The sequence below is a fragment of the Lissotriton helveticus genome, chromosome 7 (assembly GCF_964261635.1).
Source record: "Lissotriton helveticus chromosome 7, aLisHel1.1, whole genome shotgun sequence".
In the NCBI taxonomy this organism is placed as follows: domain Eukaryota; kingdom Metazoa; phylum Chordata; class Amphibia; order Caudata; family Salamandridae; genus Lissotriton; species Lissotriton helveticus.
Window position 1 is genome coordinate 67755231 of NC_136068.1, and position 18056 is coordinate 67773286.

General features: G+C 38.5%; 1 protein-coding gene across 1 annotated transcript in view; it reads left to right on the forward strand.

The window, feature by feature from the left end:
• LOC144768929 (alpha-2-macroglobulin-like protein 1) overlaps window positions 1-18056 on the forward strand; it is a 299902-nt gene that overhangs the window by 266548 nt on the left and 15298 nt on the right. Inside the window, exon 36 of the mRNA XM_078652936.1 lies at window positions 3931-3960. Coding sequence (XP_078509062.1) covers window positions 3931-3960 — 30 coding nt within the window. The remainder of the gene's footprint in view (window positions 1-3930; window positions 3961-18056) is intronic.

Here is an 18056-nt window from a genome sequence, read left to right on the forward strand (position 1 = left end):
TGTGGGGGTCATCATCAGTTGTACCCCAACATAGGAGCTCCATAAAGGCATCTGCTTTCTTGTAGGAGAGATTGTGGGGAAATCAGAGAGACATCTGCTTATGAGTATTCAAGGTTCATGGTTGGAAGTAACAAGCATGCACAAAGGACAAGATAATGTGAAGCAAGCATAGTGTTAAGACACTCTGTCAACACTACAACATGGTAAATTTTGCAAAGTTCTCTTGGTTTCTAAGCGCTTGATAGAGTCAAGCATGCCGTCCAACTAGCCATTGAATACCTCACAGATGTAAGATGTCACCCTAAGTGTAGAGATAATATATTTAATAAGTGAAATGTAGCAAAAGGTCCAAAAGCAAGAAACAGCTGTAATATTTAACAATTGATATATCGATAAGCACTCTCTTTCAGGAGTTGCAATCTTACAATAATCAAAGGACAGTGCAAGGTGTCAGAACCAGAATGTCAAGCAAAGGATTAGAGCTACAGAGGAACTAGCTTCTAAAATGTATTTCATCATTCTTAAATGGAGTTAAAGCTCGGACAGTAGAGAGAGTGGTCTGAGGGTAAATTGTGTATATTTTCTTTTGTTTCTTGTGTTTGTTTAATATAGCCTTATAGCCCGCCGTAGAGGGCTATACCGGCTATTAAAGGCCCTCTCCAGCGTTAAAGGCCCGAGCCGAAGGTGAGGGCCTTTAACAAGGGAGAGGGACTTTAATAGCTGGTATAGCCCAGCTACGAAGGGCTATAAGGCTATTAGAAAATTTTGCCACCAGAGGGTAGAATGTTCAAAAAAGAACAAAGCCTTATGGGAGCGCGAGGGGATTGGAATCACCTCAGGCTCATTGAAGCCTTTGTTCATAGACAGAGCTGTGAACAAAGAAACATTGGAATGTTGGAGCTCCAGGCTTACACCAGCCATTATAAGCCCAGAGCACTCCATTGTTTTCAATGGAGCTCCCAATATTCCAATGTTCTAATAAGGTTTCAAGCATGCAACAGATAATACACAAGGATAAGACGACATTTGTAGAGTAGAAGATCAGATCACAGCAGAACTATAATTTCACACATTTGACATGCAAACATTGTATCAGTCCCACACTGGGGTGAGTATACCCCCTTGTTGCTCAGTGCCCCTCATCAAAGAAAGCTTTAGGCGGCTCTATCACTACAGAAGAATCAACACTAATAAATCAGAAGGTCGATCCTTATGCTTCTTCATCTAAGCAACATGTACTCCACCCTGTCTATACTCATATTCGGAGCTTAGCGGAGGGATAACGGAGATTTACTGAAGACCATTCAAGGTTCATAGCAAGGGTGATATAGGTTGAGCTCCCGGGGACCTGGGGACTTTCAGCCTCAGAAGCTATCAATCATGGCTTGAATCATGCAATAATTCCAATCTCTCTATTGCTGAAATAGTATGTGGCTGGCATTGCTGATTGTGTGCCAGATGTCTGATCATAGGTAGACAAGATAGGGCACAGCTATAGAATGTGAGTATTATTAATGCCTAATTTAAAACATTTGAAGTGTGTCCTCTACCACCTATGTAATATCTTAAAGTAAGTGAATTTGAGTCTGGCCTCTTGGAATTTCTTAGCATTTGTTTCCAGCAGCTCAGACCTTTCTGACTCTTTGGGCCAGAAATACGACCCACCAATTTGTGACTCTTAATTGCGTCCCATTTGCAACTCGCAATTTACGACTTGCAAATTGGGATGTATAACAGTGTCTCAGACACTGTTAGTGATTCCTAATGGGGTCACAAATTGCATGCCTCATTAATAATAATGAGGCTGTCACAATTTGCGACCCATTAGGAATGTCTAGCACTCCCAGAGATGGTGGCCTGCTGGGGTCGGCAGACAACCATGTCTGGGACTGCTTTTAAAGAAAACAGTCTGTTTTTTTAAAATGCAGTCTGTTTTCCTTAAAGGAAAACGGGATGCATTTAAAAAAGAAAAATTAAAATTTTCAGTTTATTTTTTTAAGGACACGCACTGGTAATAGTACCCACCTGTGTGGCTTTGCATGGCCTCATCGATATGGATTAGGGCAAGATAGCACAAGGCGTGGAGTTGCCTCTCTCTGTCTCAAGTAGGAGTTCCATGGGCATTGTTGTGGGTGTTCCCATGCAACACCCATGAATTTTAACGCTGCCCAAGATTTACAAAATTATGTAAACCTGGGGCAGTGATAAAACCTTATATCTCCCCAGAGCAGGTACAATGAGGAGAAATGTTTTCATTTCTCCTAGTTTTTTCTTCTTTCATGTGTGCTGCAGCACACATAGAACGAATAAAATGGTATGTTATGTTAGGTGGGTATTTCTAAAGTGCACGTTCACCAACGATCTCTTAGTGCTATGAATTGAATAGGGAGGGTTCGAAGCCGAAGCAGTCAAATTATGAGCTAAAGTAAAAAGCCAAGTTTTGAGCAATTTTCTTAACTGTGCATAATCTTCTTCAAGTCTCAAAATGATCAGCAGTGAGTTCCACAGTTTCGGGCCCAGTATAGGGAACTGAGACCCTCAAGTGCGTTTGCGTCTGAATCTCGGTACAACCAATTGATTCAGATGCATAGATCTAAGGGTGCGCTGGGGGGCGTACTTACTGATTCGCGCTGAAATAAATCTGGGACCGGTACCTCGGATGGCTCTAAAAAGGATACATCCTGTTTTAAAAATAGATCATTGCTCCACCGGAAGCCAGTGGAGTTCTTTCAGCAGTGGGCTAATATGGCATTGTCTATCTTTTTGATAGATGATTCTAGCTGCTTGATTCTGAATCATCTGTAGACGGTGCTTCTGATGTTGCGGGAGACCAAAATACAATGCATTTCCATAATCAATTTTGGAAAGAATCAGGGCGATAATGCCTCCTTGGATTGTTTTTGTGCAAGAAGGTGCCCCTTCCTGCACAAAAACAATCCTGCCAACAACTTATACACCCTTGCACCATGCTGCTCATTTAAGAGATTATGATTCTATACTATTCCAACATACTGCTCAGTGCCACTCAGGCAGTTCATTTAATCAGGCTCACAGTGAATGATGCTTTATGATACTATACAGCAACTAAGGGCCAGATGTAGGTCACCAAATACCGGTCGGTAACGGCCGATTTCAGCCGTTACAGACCGGTATTTGGTTTGTGACATGTAGGAGGCCTGAAATGTACCAATTCGGTAAATTTACAGATTCGGTAAAGTACCGAATCGGTAAATTTACAGAATTGGTAAATCTACATGTAGGTGGCACTGAAAACAGTACCACAGGCCCTTATGAATTCGTTATTTACCATCAAATACTGTTTGATGGTAAATAATGAATTCCTGTGTACATGCACATCTGTGCATGTACACCTGTGCCATGTGGCACACATACATGCCCTAAGGGCATGTATGTGTGTCACATGGCACACAAGCCTGAATCAGGGGTGCAACAGGGTGTCAAAGTGACACCCTGTCCCCCTTGTCAATTCGGTAATTTTACCGAATCAGTATTTACCGATTTGGTAATTGCCATTGGTTCCTATGGGCCTCAAGGCCCATAGGAATCAATGGCAATTACCGAATCGGTAAATACCGATTCGGTAATTACCGAATATTACCGATTCGTTAATTTATTCGGTAAATATACCTACATAGCATTTACCGATTTGTAAATACTGAATCGGTAACATTCGTTATTTACCAATCGGTAAATAATAATTACCTACATCGGGCCCAAGATCTCTTTAAATGATAATCTATTGTTCTTGTGATCTAACTTTCGAAGCCAGAAATGCATGCTTCAAAAGAATAACATCTGCAAGGAATCTGCAGCCAGTTTACAAAGTCATATTTTAGAAAATGTGATCAAAGTTGCTGGATTATGTAGCCTACTTTTTGACTCCTAATACTGCTTCTGTGTTCTTGCTAGCATCAGCATCAGAAAGCACTGATGAACCAAGTGAGTATTTTCAAATGTTTACTGAAATGTCTTAATGATTTGAGTGAGAAAGAGCTGTACCTACTTAGTGTCAGTCAGTACATTCAGTGTGCAGTATTAATGGGAGGGGCACAACCCCAAGTCTAGACTGTTAAAAGAACAGCTCAACTACCTAGAATGCGATTGTTCGTAATCTCCAGTCAGCACTCAGAAGTTCCCCAACCATCTGTTTCCGTCCTTTCCCTATGGCCAAGCTCATCTATTGGTCAGCATCAATCAAGCCTTCAAAACTCACAATTTTAGGACAATAACATTTTCAGATTTTCGATTCAGCTCTAAACCTCACAATTTAGTCATAAATCTCTTCAAGATAGGATTCTGTCTGTAAGCCTACACATTAGAAGACCTCTGTTCATGTGCTGACCCCTAGACCACTTATTTTAATAGAGTTTTCCACATTTAAAGTAAACTACCTAAATGAAAACATACATATTACAAACATCACTTTGCATCAATTTTGGTATTTGTTTAAAAAACTACTTGAAAATTAAATCACTTCTAAAGAATACTTGTTTGAATTCAGCACTTTTAAAACCTTTTGAAAAACAAAGTAAGGGGAAAACACCCACTGGTATGTTTTATAGAGTGATAAAAGACCCTGCTCATTTAAGACATTTCAAAACTGCACTTTCCCAAGTTACTTTTCAGGGCCAGTCCGGCAATGTATTTAATCAGCCTGACTGAGAAAGATGTCCTAAATACAGTAACATTTTTTAAAGGATTTTTGTTACATTACCATTGAGGTCTGAAGACCTAATGACTTATCAGAGAATCTATGAGGAGGCCTCAAAACAATGTTAAATGTGGGCTTTGTTTAGACAATCAGGTCTTCCACCATTAGAGCTTTAAACCACCAACTGTATCTGGAGGTCTCTGCTGGTTTCATTTGGATCTCTCTTTATGAGTTGGGTTTTTATTTCTTAAAAGCAAAAATGCTTCCCAGACATTCCACAAATTTTCAGTCACTAAAGATATTCTTTGTTTATCATTGTTCACATTCGAACACCATGACGTCCATGGCTGATGCAAATAATCGAAGAAATATGCATCGTAAAGGTGCATCTTCTTATGCTGAAATTCTGTTGACACTTTAGACCTTTTGACTCCTGCTAATATATCTGCCAAGGTAGAGCTGACCAAGAGCCTACCATTAGAAAGTGAGCAGTTCCTACTGTACAAATGAGGAGGCGGAACTATTGTGTATGTGGAACTGTAATGTTGTCTATTTAAGATAGTTGTTCTGCACACACATAGATCTGCATACAGAGCAATTTCCTTGAAAGGTTGGGTGTTTATATCTCTGTAGAAGATGAAGACTAACTCGAGGTAGAGAAATCTGGATGTAATTATGAGTGTGTATACTTATAAAAAATGATGTAAAATAATATTTGGCATATCCAGCTTGAGTTCCAGCTTTTCTTATATAATTCATACTAATCGTTATCTAGGCTAGCGGTCGTTAATTGCCAAAAGGAAAGGGTTCTATTTGCATTGCCTTATCAGTGAGAATCAGTTAAATCCTAGAATGACAAGATTGATTAGCCATATTTTGACCTAGCAGACAAGTTGATGAAGAGAATGCACATCTCATACCTCAAAGTTTGTACTGATAATCCTAGGATCCTAAAACTGTCCTCAAGATCAGTAATGATGGTGAGAAACATTAGTCATTTTCTTTGGGAGAGATCCGTGTTATACATGGCCCCCAAAATATTTTAAAACTGATTCTACAGTGTCGGGTCTGATGTACTGATGATTGCCAGAGAGCCATTGTACCATGAAAGCGTACAGTAGAGTGACATCACAGCTTCTAGAGCAATAAGGCAAAGTCAATTCTTTGATAAAATCTATTAAAATTATTGGATTTGGAAGCCTGCATTTTTTTTTTTTTTTTTTTTTTTTTTTTCAAAGGCAGAGGCAGAACAAAATACAAAGATGGAACAAGGTACAACAGTAACAGAGATAAGACAGTAATAAGACGATAGACTTCAATGACAAAATTCAAACCAAAACATAACACTCAGATACTGTCTCTTTAAAGGTATGAGCATGGTTAAATTAAATCCAGTTATCAATAGGAAGCCATAACTTCCTAGCAAATGACTTTTTTCTTCGTCCTTTCAATTTGTAAACTGCATTGTCCATTCGATAAGTATCTAGCAATTTACCTAGCCATTGTTCAAATGAAGGTGGGTCAGTATCTAACCATCTTGAGGTTATACAAAAGCGGTAAATGGACATTCCAATGAAAAGAAAATACTCTTGATCAACAGATAGACTCTCGGGTGGAAAGTATACACCGAAGATAGTGACAGAAGGGCATAGTTTGATGTTGACATTTAGCAAATTAGTCAAAAAATTTTCTATCTTATTTTTATATACAATAAGTTTAGGACAACTAAAGAACATATGACATGAGTCAGCTGCTAAAATTCCACACCGACTACAATTGATGCTTCCATTTTTCCTAGCATCACCAACTGAAAATACACTTGAACCAAGTGAGTACTTTGAACGTTGACAAAAGAATCTTTATGTTGTTGAGAAGTTAAGAGCTGTTCATTCTTACATTCATAGAGAAAGTTCACAGTGCACTGTTTTTGGAAGCAAATGCAGGCAGAGAAAGTAGACTATAGACCGAGGAGGACAGTATCCTATAAGCTCACTGTTTATTGTCCCCTGCTGTTCTCAGATGGAATCCTGCCCTGTGCTCACTTCTCTCAATATAGCCAAAGTCACCCAATTACCAGTATTAGTCACATCACCAAAACTCACATTTTTAGCAAGAGATATTTTCTGATAATTTGTTCTATTCCAAACCCATAGCCATGGCCATACATTCTCTACAACCAGATTCTCCCTGGAAACCTACACACTAATATAATTCAATATGTTTGCCTTATCCACAGACATCATATTTTAATCCATTTTTACATTTACCCAATTTAAATGTGCAGCACTTTAAGGAAAGCATGCATATTAGAAACAACACTCTTTATTATTATTAATATTTATTTTTTAATCAGTTAAATAGTGAAATAAAACCTAAAGTATTTTGTTTGAAATCAGCACTCGTAAGACCTTTTTCAAAACAGAAGTAAAACTTGGATCAGCATTCTGGTATTTTTCAAGACTGAGAATTGACACTGTTGGTTTAAAAGATTATGAATCTACAATATTTCAACATACTCTTCCATGCCAGTCAGGCAGTTCCTTTAGTCAGACTCACAGTGAATAATGCTCTATGATACCATACAACAAATAGATATCCTTGAATGACCGTCCATTGTTTCTCTGATCTAAATTTGACAACCAGAAATGCATGCTTCAAAAGAATGATTTCCACATGGAATCCACAGCCAGTTTACCATGTCATTTCTTAGAAAAGAGTGATCATAATTGCTGGATATTATAGCCTGCTTACTGAGTTTAATTATTTTGTTTCTGTTTCTTGCTAGCATTAACACCAGAAATCACAGATGAACCAAGTAAGTATTTTCAAATATTTGCTGAAATGTCTTATTAATTTGAGTAATAAATGGCTGTACCTACTTGCTTTCAGCAAGTAAATTCAGTGTCCACACTTTATGGGAGGGGCACAAGCCCAAGTCTAGACTATTGGCAGAGGAGCTCAACTGCACACAATCTGATTGTTCCTAATCTCCATTCAACACCCAGAAGCAGCCTGACCATCTGTTTCTGTTCTCTCCACTTGGCCAAGCTCATATATCAGACAGCATCAATCAAGCCTCCAAAACTCACAATTTTAGGACAAAAACCTTTCCCGAGTTTTTTAATTCAGCTCTAAATCCCACTATTTATTCATAAAACTCTTCAAGATAGGACTCTCTCTGCGATCCTACAGATTAGAGTACCTTTATTCATGTTTTGAACCCCAGACCACTTGTTTTAATACATTTACTTCAATTTGAAAGTACAGTAACTAAATTAAAATATACCTATTATAAACACCAGTTTGCATCTATTTTGGTATTTGTTTTAAAAAATATAGCTGAAAACTAAATAAGTTCTAAACTGTATTTGTATGAATTCAGCAGTTTGAAAAGCTTTAAGAAATGGAGAAATGACCTGCTGGCATGTATTATAGAGTGATAACAGACCCTGCTCATTTAATACATTTGAAAACGGCACTTTCCCAAGATACTCTTCACAGCCAGTCAGGCAATGTAAACTATAAAAAAAATTAAACGATTTTTGTTACATTACCAGTGAGATCAGAAGACCTCATGGCTATTTAGAGATTCACTGAACAGGTCTCAAAACAACATTACATTTGGGGTTTGTTTAAACAGACAGGTTTTCTGCCTTTAGAACTCCAAACCACCAACTGTATCTAGAGATCACTGCTGCTTTCCTTTGGATCTTTATGAGTTCCATTCTCCGGTCCCCATCCCAGAGGTACATTCTATAAAAATATCAAAGCTTGGATGGCTCCTTACAGGTAACTTCACCGCCAGATTTTTTTTTTGAGAAATAGGATTAAGATGATACTTTTTACTTCTGAAAAGCAAAAATTTGTCCCAGACTTTATACAAATTTTCTGTCAGTACCTTTTTAATATATCATTTTTCCTATTCGATTACCATGACTTCCATGGCTGATGCAAAGGTGCATCTTCTCATGCTAAAATTCTGGTGTCACTTCAGGTCTTTTGACTCCTGCTAATATATCGGCCAAGGTAGAGCTAACCAAGTGCCTGCCATTGGAAACTGAGCAGTTCGTACTGTTCAAATGAGGAGGCGGAACTGATGTGTATGTGGAACTGTAATCTTGTCTATTTAAGGTAGTTGTCCTGCACCCACATAGATCTGCATAAGCAGCCTTCCCTCTAGAAACACAGAACATTATCCATAGCTCTATTGAGTTCTGATAATCCATTTGCACATACTAAGACTAACCCTGCTCCTACGAAAGATTAGTTTGATTTTACAGCACTAACTTACAGGATGGCAGCAACGCAGAATAGTGTAAGTACCATGCATGCGGTTCTGGTCAAGGAAAACAAAGTAATAAAGATACAGAGCGATTTCCTTGAAAGGTGGAGTGTTTATGTCTCTGTAGAAGATGAAGACTAACTCGAGGTAGAGAAATCTGGATGTAAATATGAGTGTGTATACTTATAAAAAATGATGTAAAATAATATTTGGCGGATCCAGCTTGAGTTCCAGCTATTCTTATATAATTCATACTAATCATCGTTACCTAGGCTAGCGTTGGTTCATTGCCAAAAGGAAAGAGTTCTATTTGCACTGTCTTATCAGTGAGACTCAGTTCAATCCTAGGGTCACAAGATTGGTTAGCCATATTTTGACGTAGCAGCCAAGATGATGAAAAGTTGATGAAGACAATGAACATCTCATACAACAAAGTTTGTACTGATTATCCGAGGGTCCTAATAACTGTCCTCAAGATCAGTAGTGACGGTGAGAAAAATTAGTCGATTTATTTTGGAGAGATCCGTGTTATACATGGTCCCCAAAATATTTTAAAACTGATACGAGAGTGTCGGGTCTGATGCACTCATGATTGCCAGAAAGCCATTGTCCCATGAAAGCGTACAGAAGAGAGATATCACAGGTCTAGAGCATTAATGCAAAGTAATTTCTTTGATAAAAATCTATCATATTTATTGGATTTGGTAGCCTGCATTTTGACTCAGAATATTGCTATCATTTTTTCCCAGCATCACCAACTGAAAATACACTTGAACCAAGTGAGTACTTTGAACGTTGACAAAAGAATCTTTATGTTGATGAGAAGTTAAGAGCTGTGCATTCTTACATTCATAGTGAAAGTTCACAGTGCACTGTTTATGGAAGCAAATGCAGGCAGAGAAGTAGACTATAGACCAAGGAGGACAGTATCCTATAATTTCACTGTTTCTTGTCTCCCTGCTGTTCTCAGATGGAATCCTACCATGTGCTCACTTCTCTCATTATAGCCACGGTCACCCAATTACCAGCATTAGTCACATCACCAAAACACACATTTTTAGCAAGAGATATTTTCTGATAATTCGTTCTATTCCAAACCCATCGCCTTGGCCATACATTCTCCACAATCAGATTCTCCCTGGAAACCTACACACTAGTATAATTCAATATGTCTGCCTTATCCCCAGACATCATAGTTTAATACATGTTTTTATTTACCTAATTTAAATATGCAGCACCTTAAGGAAAACATGCATATTAGAAACAATATTCTTTTTTATTATTATTTTTTTTTATCAGCTAAATAGTGAAATAAAACCCAAAGTATTTTGTTTGAAATCAGCACTCTTAAGACCTTTTTCAAAACAGTAGTAAAACTGGGATCAACCTTCTGGTATGTTTCAAGATTGAGAATTGACACTGTTCATTTAAGGGATTATGAATCTACAATATTTCAACATACTCTTCCATGCCAGTCAGGCAGTTTCTTTAATCAGACTCACAGTGAGTAATGCTCTATGATTCCATACAACAAATAAATATCCTTGAATAACTGTCCGTTGTTCTTCTGATCTAAATTTGACAACCAGAAATGCATGCTTCAAAAGAATGATTTCCACATGGAATCTACAGCCAGTTTACCATGTCATTTCTAAGAAAAGAGTGATCATAATTGCTGGATATTGTAGCCTGCTTACTGAGTCTCCCATTATTTTGTTTCTGTTTCTTGCTAGCATTAACATCAGAAATCACTGATGAACCAAGTAAGTATTTTCAAATATTTGCTGAAATGTCTTATTAATTTGAGTAATAAATGGTTGCACCCACTTACTTTCAGCAAGTAAATTCAGTGTCCACACTTTATTGGAGTGACACGAGCCCAAGTCTAGACTATTGGCAGAGGAGCTCAACTGCATACAATCTGATTGTTTCTAATCTCCAGTCAACACCCAGAAGCAGCCTGACCATTTGTTTCTGTTCTCTCCACATGGCCAAGCTCATCTATCAGACAGCATCAATCAAGCCTCCAAAACTCACAATTTTAGGACAAGAACCTTTCCCGAGTCATAAAGCTCTTCAAGATGGGACTCTCTCTGGGATCCTACAGATCAGAGTACCCGTATTCATGTTTTGAACCGTAGACCACTTGTTTTAATACATTTATTTCAATTTGAAAGTACAATAACTAAATGAAAATATACATATTACAAACACCAGTTTGCATTTGTTTTGGTATTTGTTAAAAAAATATAGCTGAAAACTAAACCAGTTCTAAAGTGTATTTTTATGAATTCAGCAGTTTGAAAAGCTTTTAAAAAACAAAGAAATGGAGAAATGACCTGCTGGTATGTATTATAGAGTTATAACAGACCCTGCTCATTTAAGACATTTGATAATTGAACTTTCCCAAGATACTGTACACAGCCAGTCAGGCAATGTCAAGTGTAAAATCAAATTAAAGGGTTTTTGTTACATTACCAGTGAGATCAGAAGACCTCATGGCTATTCAGAGATTCACTGAGCAGGCCTCAAAACAACATTACATTTGGGGTTTGTTTAAACAGACAGGTTTTCTGCCATTAGAACTCTAAACCACCAACTGTATCTCGAGATCACTGCTGTTTTTTTTGGATCTTTATGAGTTCCATTCTCCGGCCCCCATGCCAGAGGCACATTCTATAAAAATATCAAAGCTTGGATGGCTCCTTATAGCTAACTTCACCGCCAGAATTTTTTTTTTGAGAAATAGAATTAAGATGATACTTTTTACTTCTGAAAAGCAAAAATGTGCCCCAGACTCTATACAAATTTTTTGTCAGTAAAAAGTTTTTACTTATAATTTTTCCTATTCGATTCCCATGACTTCCATGGCTGATGCAAAGGTGCATCTTCTAATTTTGAAATTCTGGTGTCACTTTAGGTCTTTTGACACCTGCTAATATATTGGCCAAGGTAGAGCTAAACAAGTGCCCGCCATTGGAAACTGAGCAGTTCCTACTGTTCAAATGAGGAGGCGGAACTGTTGTGTATTTGGAACTGTAATGTTGTCTATTTAAGGTAGTTGTCCTGCACTCACACAGATCTGCATAATCAGCTTTCTCTCTAGAAACACGGAACATTATCCATAGCTCTATTGAGTTCTGATAATCCATTTGCACATACTAAGACTAACCCTGCTACTACGAAAGATTAGTTTGATTTTACAGCACTAACTTACAGGATAGCAGCAACGCAGAATAGTGGTAGTCCCATGCATGCAGTTCTGGTCAAGGAAAACAAAGTAATAAAGATACAGAGCAATTTCCTTTAAAGGTTGGGTGTTTATGTCTCTGTAGAAGATGAAGACTAACTCGAGGTAGAGAAATCTGGATGTAATTATGAGTGTGTATACTTATAAAAAATAATGTAAAATAATATTTGGCAGATCCAGCTTGAGTTCCAGCTTTTCTTATATTATTCATACTAATCATCGTTATCTAGGCTAGCGGTGGTTTAACGCCAAATGGAAAGAGTTCTATTTGCATTGCCTTATCAGTGAGACTCAGTTCAATCCTAGAATGACAAGATTGGTTAGCCATATTTTGACCTAGCAGCCAAGATGATGAAAAGTTGATGAAGAGAATGCATATCTCATACATCAATGTGTGTACTGATAATCCTAGGGTCCTAAAACTGTCCTCAAGATCAGTAATGATGGTGAGAAACATTAGTCATTTTCTTTTGGGGAGATCCGTGTTATACATGGCCCCCAAAATATTTTAAAACTGATTCAACAGTGTCAGGTCTGATGTACTCATGATTGCCAGAAAGCCATTGTCCCATGTTAGCATACAGTAGAGAGATATCACAGGTTCTAGAGCAATAATACAAAGTCATTTATTGGATAAAATCTATCAAAACTATTGGATCTGGTAGCCTGCATTTTGACTCAGAATATTGCTTCCATTTTTCCTAGCATCACCAACTGAAAATACACTTGAACCAAGTGAGTACTTTGAACGTTGACAAAAGAATCTTTATGTTGTTGAGAAGTTAAGAGCTTTGCATTCTTACATTCATAGAGAAAGTTCACAGTGCACTGTTTTTGGAAGCAAACTCAGGCAGAGAAAGTAGACTATAGACCGAGGAGGACAGTATCCTATAAGCTCACTGTTTCTTGTCCCCCTGCTGTTCTCAGATGGGATCCTACCATGTGCTAACTTCTCTCATTATAGCCACGGTCACCCAATTACCAGCATTAGTCACATCACCAAAACTCATATTTTTAGCAAGAGATATTTTCTGATAATTTGTTCTATTCCAAACCCATAGCCTTGGCCATACATTCTCCACAACTAGATACTCCCTGGAAACCTACACACTAGTATAATTCAATATGTTTGCCTTATCCCCAGACATCATATTTTAATACATTTTTACATTTACCCAATTTAAATGTGCAGCATCTTAAGGAAAACATGCATATTAGAAACAACACTCTTTATTATTATTACTAGCAGCCCGTCCCGACCATGTCCGGGTGCTTTCAGGCTTCCCCCTACCCCTGCCTGCCCCAACATTGCCCAGCAGCCCGTGCCCCCGCCCGCCCCGTCCCACGGCTGCCGCCTGGCCTGACCCTCGCCTGGAGGTGTTAGTCCCCGTCCCCCTCCTGCCCCGACCCCGCCTGCCCCGACATTGCCTTTAGTAACTCCCCGTCCCCCGCCTGGCCCAACACCCGCCTGCTTACCTCATTCTCCGCTCCTGAGTTGACAGGTCCTCGCCGCTCTGCTCCTCACCTCCTGTCCGCCGCCGCTCCTCCCCTGCGCCATGTCCGCCTCTCCGCTGGTCTCTCACCGCCGCTGTCCTGTCCGCTGCTGCTCACGTGACCACTCCTCCCCCGCGCCATGTCCGCCGGTCCTCTGACGCCGCTCTGACGCCGCTCCTCGACGTGAGCACGCATGTCGCGGCCGGCGCTACTTTGGGGGACAATTTTTATTTTAGATTAATTTTTTTAAATAAGTTTTTTTTTAAAGTTTATGTAGCCCATAACCATCTACACACCCTGCCGATTTCTACGGTGTATCTGGTGTGTAGATTGGCGCAGTGGTTCCCGCGTTTACCTGCCTCAAAGCCTGCAAGTTTCTCCTTTATTATAGTAGTATAGATGTAACAAAAAGATGTTAATATGTCACTTCTGTTCTTGGATTTTCGTCACAATAAAATACACTGAACATAATCTTCACAAACGTTATTTACAAAACTTTAAGCTATTGCCATTATAAATTACAATAACTTTTATTTAAGTATTAATTATTGAAAAGAAATTAAAAGCCATTGTTATTTGTAATATCAATACATGTAAGTCACGTAAATACAACACATATTGCATTACAAATGCTATAGGTGTCACATTTGCGAAAGGTATAACTATTGGCATTGTAAATGACAAAGCTATTAATTTAGCTATTTTCAAATACAAAACATAAATACAAAATTTGTAATTTACAATACCAATAGCCCAAACTTTCCTAATGCGAGACCTATTGCATTGCAAATGCTTGTTTCTAACACTTCCCTGCCACACACACACAAATGGTGCACAGACATAATATCGACTCCAAAATATCGACTGGAAAGAATATCGAGTTGTAAATATCGTTTGGAGAAAATATCGACTAGACAGAATATCGACAGTCAAAATATCGTTTTTAAGGTAAGTGAAGTAATATCGACTGTAAATAATATAGACAGTGAAAATATCCAAGTATATAATCTAGATAGTAAAAAATATAGTTTTTTAAATAATATTTAATTATTTATAGTGTTTTATGTTATATTATATGTGAAAAGTGTCATTTTTTTTAATTATTATTTTTAATTAATAATTTTTTTTAATTATTGTGTAATTTTATTCTGTAGCGGGTTGTGGGTTTATAGGGGAATAGGGTGGGAAGTAATTTAATTATAATAAATTAAATATGTAAATTTATTAATTGGTAGTAATAATTAATTAATTGGTAATTAAATAATATATGTTAATTATTTACAATTAAATTGGTAATTAATTTAATTTAATTGATTAATTGCTAATTATGTTAAATTAAAGGGGTATTTTTAGGGTTCAGGGTCAGTTTTCAGTTTTTGGGCAAAGGGGTATTTTTAGGGTTCAGGGTCAGTTTTCAGTTTTTGGGTAAAGGGGTATTTTTAGGGTTCAGGGTCAGTTTTCAGTTTTTGGGTAAAGGGGTATTTTTAGGGTTCAGGGTCAGTTTTCAGTTTTTGGGCAAAGGGGTATTTTTAGGGTTCAGGGTCAGTTTTCAGTTTTTGGGCAAAGGGGTATTTTTAGGGTTCAGGGTCAGTTTTCAGTTTTTGGGCAAAGGGGTATTTTTAGGGTTCAGGGTCAGTTTTCAGTTTTTGGGCAAAGGGGTATTTTTAGGGTTCAGGGTCAGTTTTCAGTTTTTGGGTAAAGGGGTATTTTTAGGGTTCAGGGTCAGTTTTCAGTTTTTGGGCAAAGGGGTATTTTTAGGGTTCAGGGTCAGTTTTCAGTTTTTGGGTAAAGGGGTATTTTTAGGGTTCAGGGTCAGTTTTCAGTTTTTGGGTAAAGGGGTATTTTTAGGGTTCAGGGTCAGTTTTCAGTTTTTGGGTAAAGGGGTATTTTTAGGGTTCAGGGTCAGTTTTCAGTTTTTGGGTAAAGGGGTATTTTTAGGGTTCAGGGTCAGTTTTGGGTTTTTGGGGTACATATACAATATTGCCTATTATTTAATTAAATTTTGTTACTATATATATATGTTTTAAGAAATATGATGAATTTTTTTTTATTTTCTTACTTTCATTAATTATTTAATTATTAAAAGTTATTTTAAGTATTGTTAATTATATTTTAGTAATTAATTTTTTATATTAATGTAATTAAACATTGTTTTTAGTAAAGTCGATATTTTTTACAACGATATTTTTGTAAACGATATTTTGTACTCGATATTTTTGTACTTACCTGTTTGTAGATTGGAACTCGATATTTTGACTGTCGATATTTTCTCAACGATATTTTGGGTAGTCGATATTCTTTCAGTCGATATTCTGTCAGTGATCCCACACAAATACCACCACTGCCCCATATCAGCCACCACTAACCTCAACGCCTCGTCTGGGGTAGCAAGCACTTTATAAATGCAATTACAATTACACCTCGGGCATCTGGGTGTTATGCACTCCACGTATAGCTAGCTGTCTTATGTTTTTTACCCCTACATGTTCAGCACTCTGCCTTATTAACCCTTCGCATCATACACTGCCTCTGTGTTGCTCTTCCCCAACTTGCCTCTGTCCTGTAGAGGCCTCTCATAGTTTTGTAAAATTTCTCTAAGACCGTACATTTCCACTCCCGGACATTCCTTTAACAACATATTGTAGTTTCAAACTTAAGCCCACAGTGTGCAGATGACCTTACACAAAACTACAATTCCCAGAATGACTTCTTTTGTTCAGGGACAGAACAGGACGGACACTGTTCTGACACAGAGTCTTCTGGTAGCTGTGGCTGCGCACAGTCCTCCTGTTGCTTCTAAGCGCTGTGCAGTCCCCCCGAAGCCACCTCCTCAAGCAGCTGTGTTGCTCAGACTGGGAAGGAGAGACTTTGATGTTCTCTGCACGGGCTTATTTCCTCGGGTGTAATTGCAGCCGCTGAGCGCGGCAACAGGCGGTTTAATTAGTGAGATATAATTCAGCACTTGCCGCACTAATTGATGACAGCTATAAAGTGCTGTTAGCAGGCTGGGGGTAGGGAGAGGAGATGGGGGAAATAGACAAGGCGAGGAAAGAGGGATATGGGGAGGCAAAGAGGGAGGGGGGAGAGAAGAGCCAAGGAGAGGTAGATACAGAAAAGGAGAAAAAGGATAGAGCGAAGGGAGGCATAATGAAAGCATCGCCTCTGTAACTTTGTGGATGCAGGTCTCTCACCGCCGCTGGCCTGTCCGCTGCTGCTCACGTGACAGCTCCTCCCCCGCGCCATGTCCGCCGGTCCTCTGATGCCGCTCTGACGCCGCTCCTCGACGTGAGCACGCACGTCGCGGCCGGCGCTACTTTGGGGGGACTATTTATTTTTTTTATTAATTTTTCTAAATAATGTTTTTTTTAAAGTTTATATAGCCTACAACCATCTACACATCCTGCCGAATTCTACGGTGTATCGGGTGTGTAGATTGGCGCAGTGGTTCCCGCGTTTACTTGCCTCAAAGCCTGCAAGTTTCTCCTTTATTATAGTAGTATAGATTATTATTTAATGTTTTAATCAGCTAAATAGTGAAATAAAACCTAAAGTATTTTGTTTGAAATCAGCACTCGCAAGACCTTTTTCAAAACAGACGTAAAACTGGGATCAGCATTCTGGCATTTTTCAAGACTGAGAATTGACACTGCTCTTTTTTTTAATTTTTATTTTTTATTTTTTATCCTAATTAACCTCTTCGCCACCCATTTCCGAACAAACGATACCACCCTTGGGCTTTTATCTCATATACCAGCTCTACAGACAACGGCTCATGCAGTGCTACTTCGAATACAGAGACTCTTGTGCAAACCAGGCCATGTTTAAGAGCCCATCTCTTAGAGCACCGCTACCTTATCGATTCATTTCCTGGCTGCGAGGAAAAAAACGCTGGTGAGATAGGCCAAGACCTTAATCATTGGATATTTATTGTTTTAAATCGCCTACTCCACGCCAAGTCATTTTCCCTCCCTCACCCAAAGTGTAACAAAAATGGTAGTCAAAATATACGCTTTTTCTTTTTCTGATCCAAGGTATCTACTTTAGCTGTATATCTCATGGCTCATAGCCAGTCCAAAATAGTAGGGGATAAGGGAGACACCCATAGCTTACAAATCTCCCTCCGGGCCAGGAGAGTCCCATAAAAAAACAATTTAGCTTTGTCAAACATATCCTTGTTCTGCAATTCGTGTCTTCCAGTTATAATTAGTTTGGGGCTTACCTCAATCTTCTGGTCCGCAGCTTGTGATAAGCAATTACTTACGGCCTCCCAGAACTCCCTGATGTTCGGACAGTCCACAAACATATGCAGGTCGTCCTCGTTGGGGCTCCTGCATTTGAGGCATTCCACCAGCCCTCCA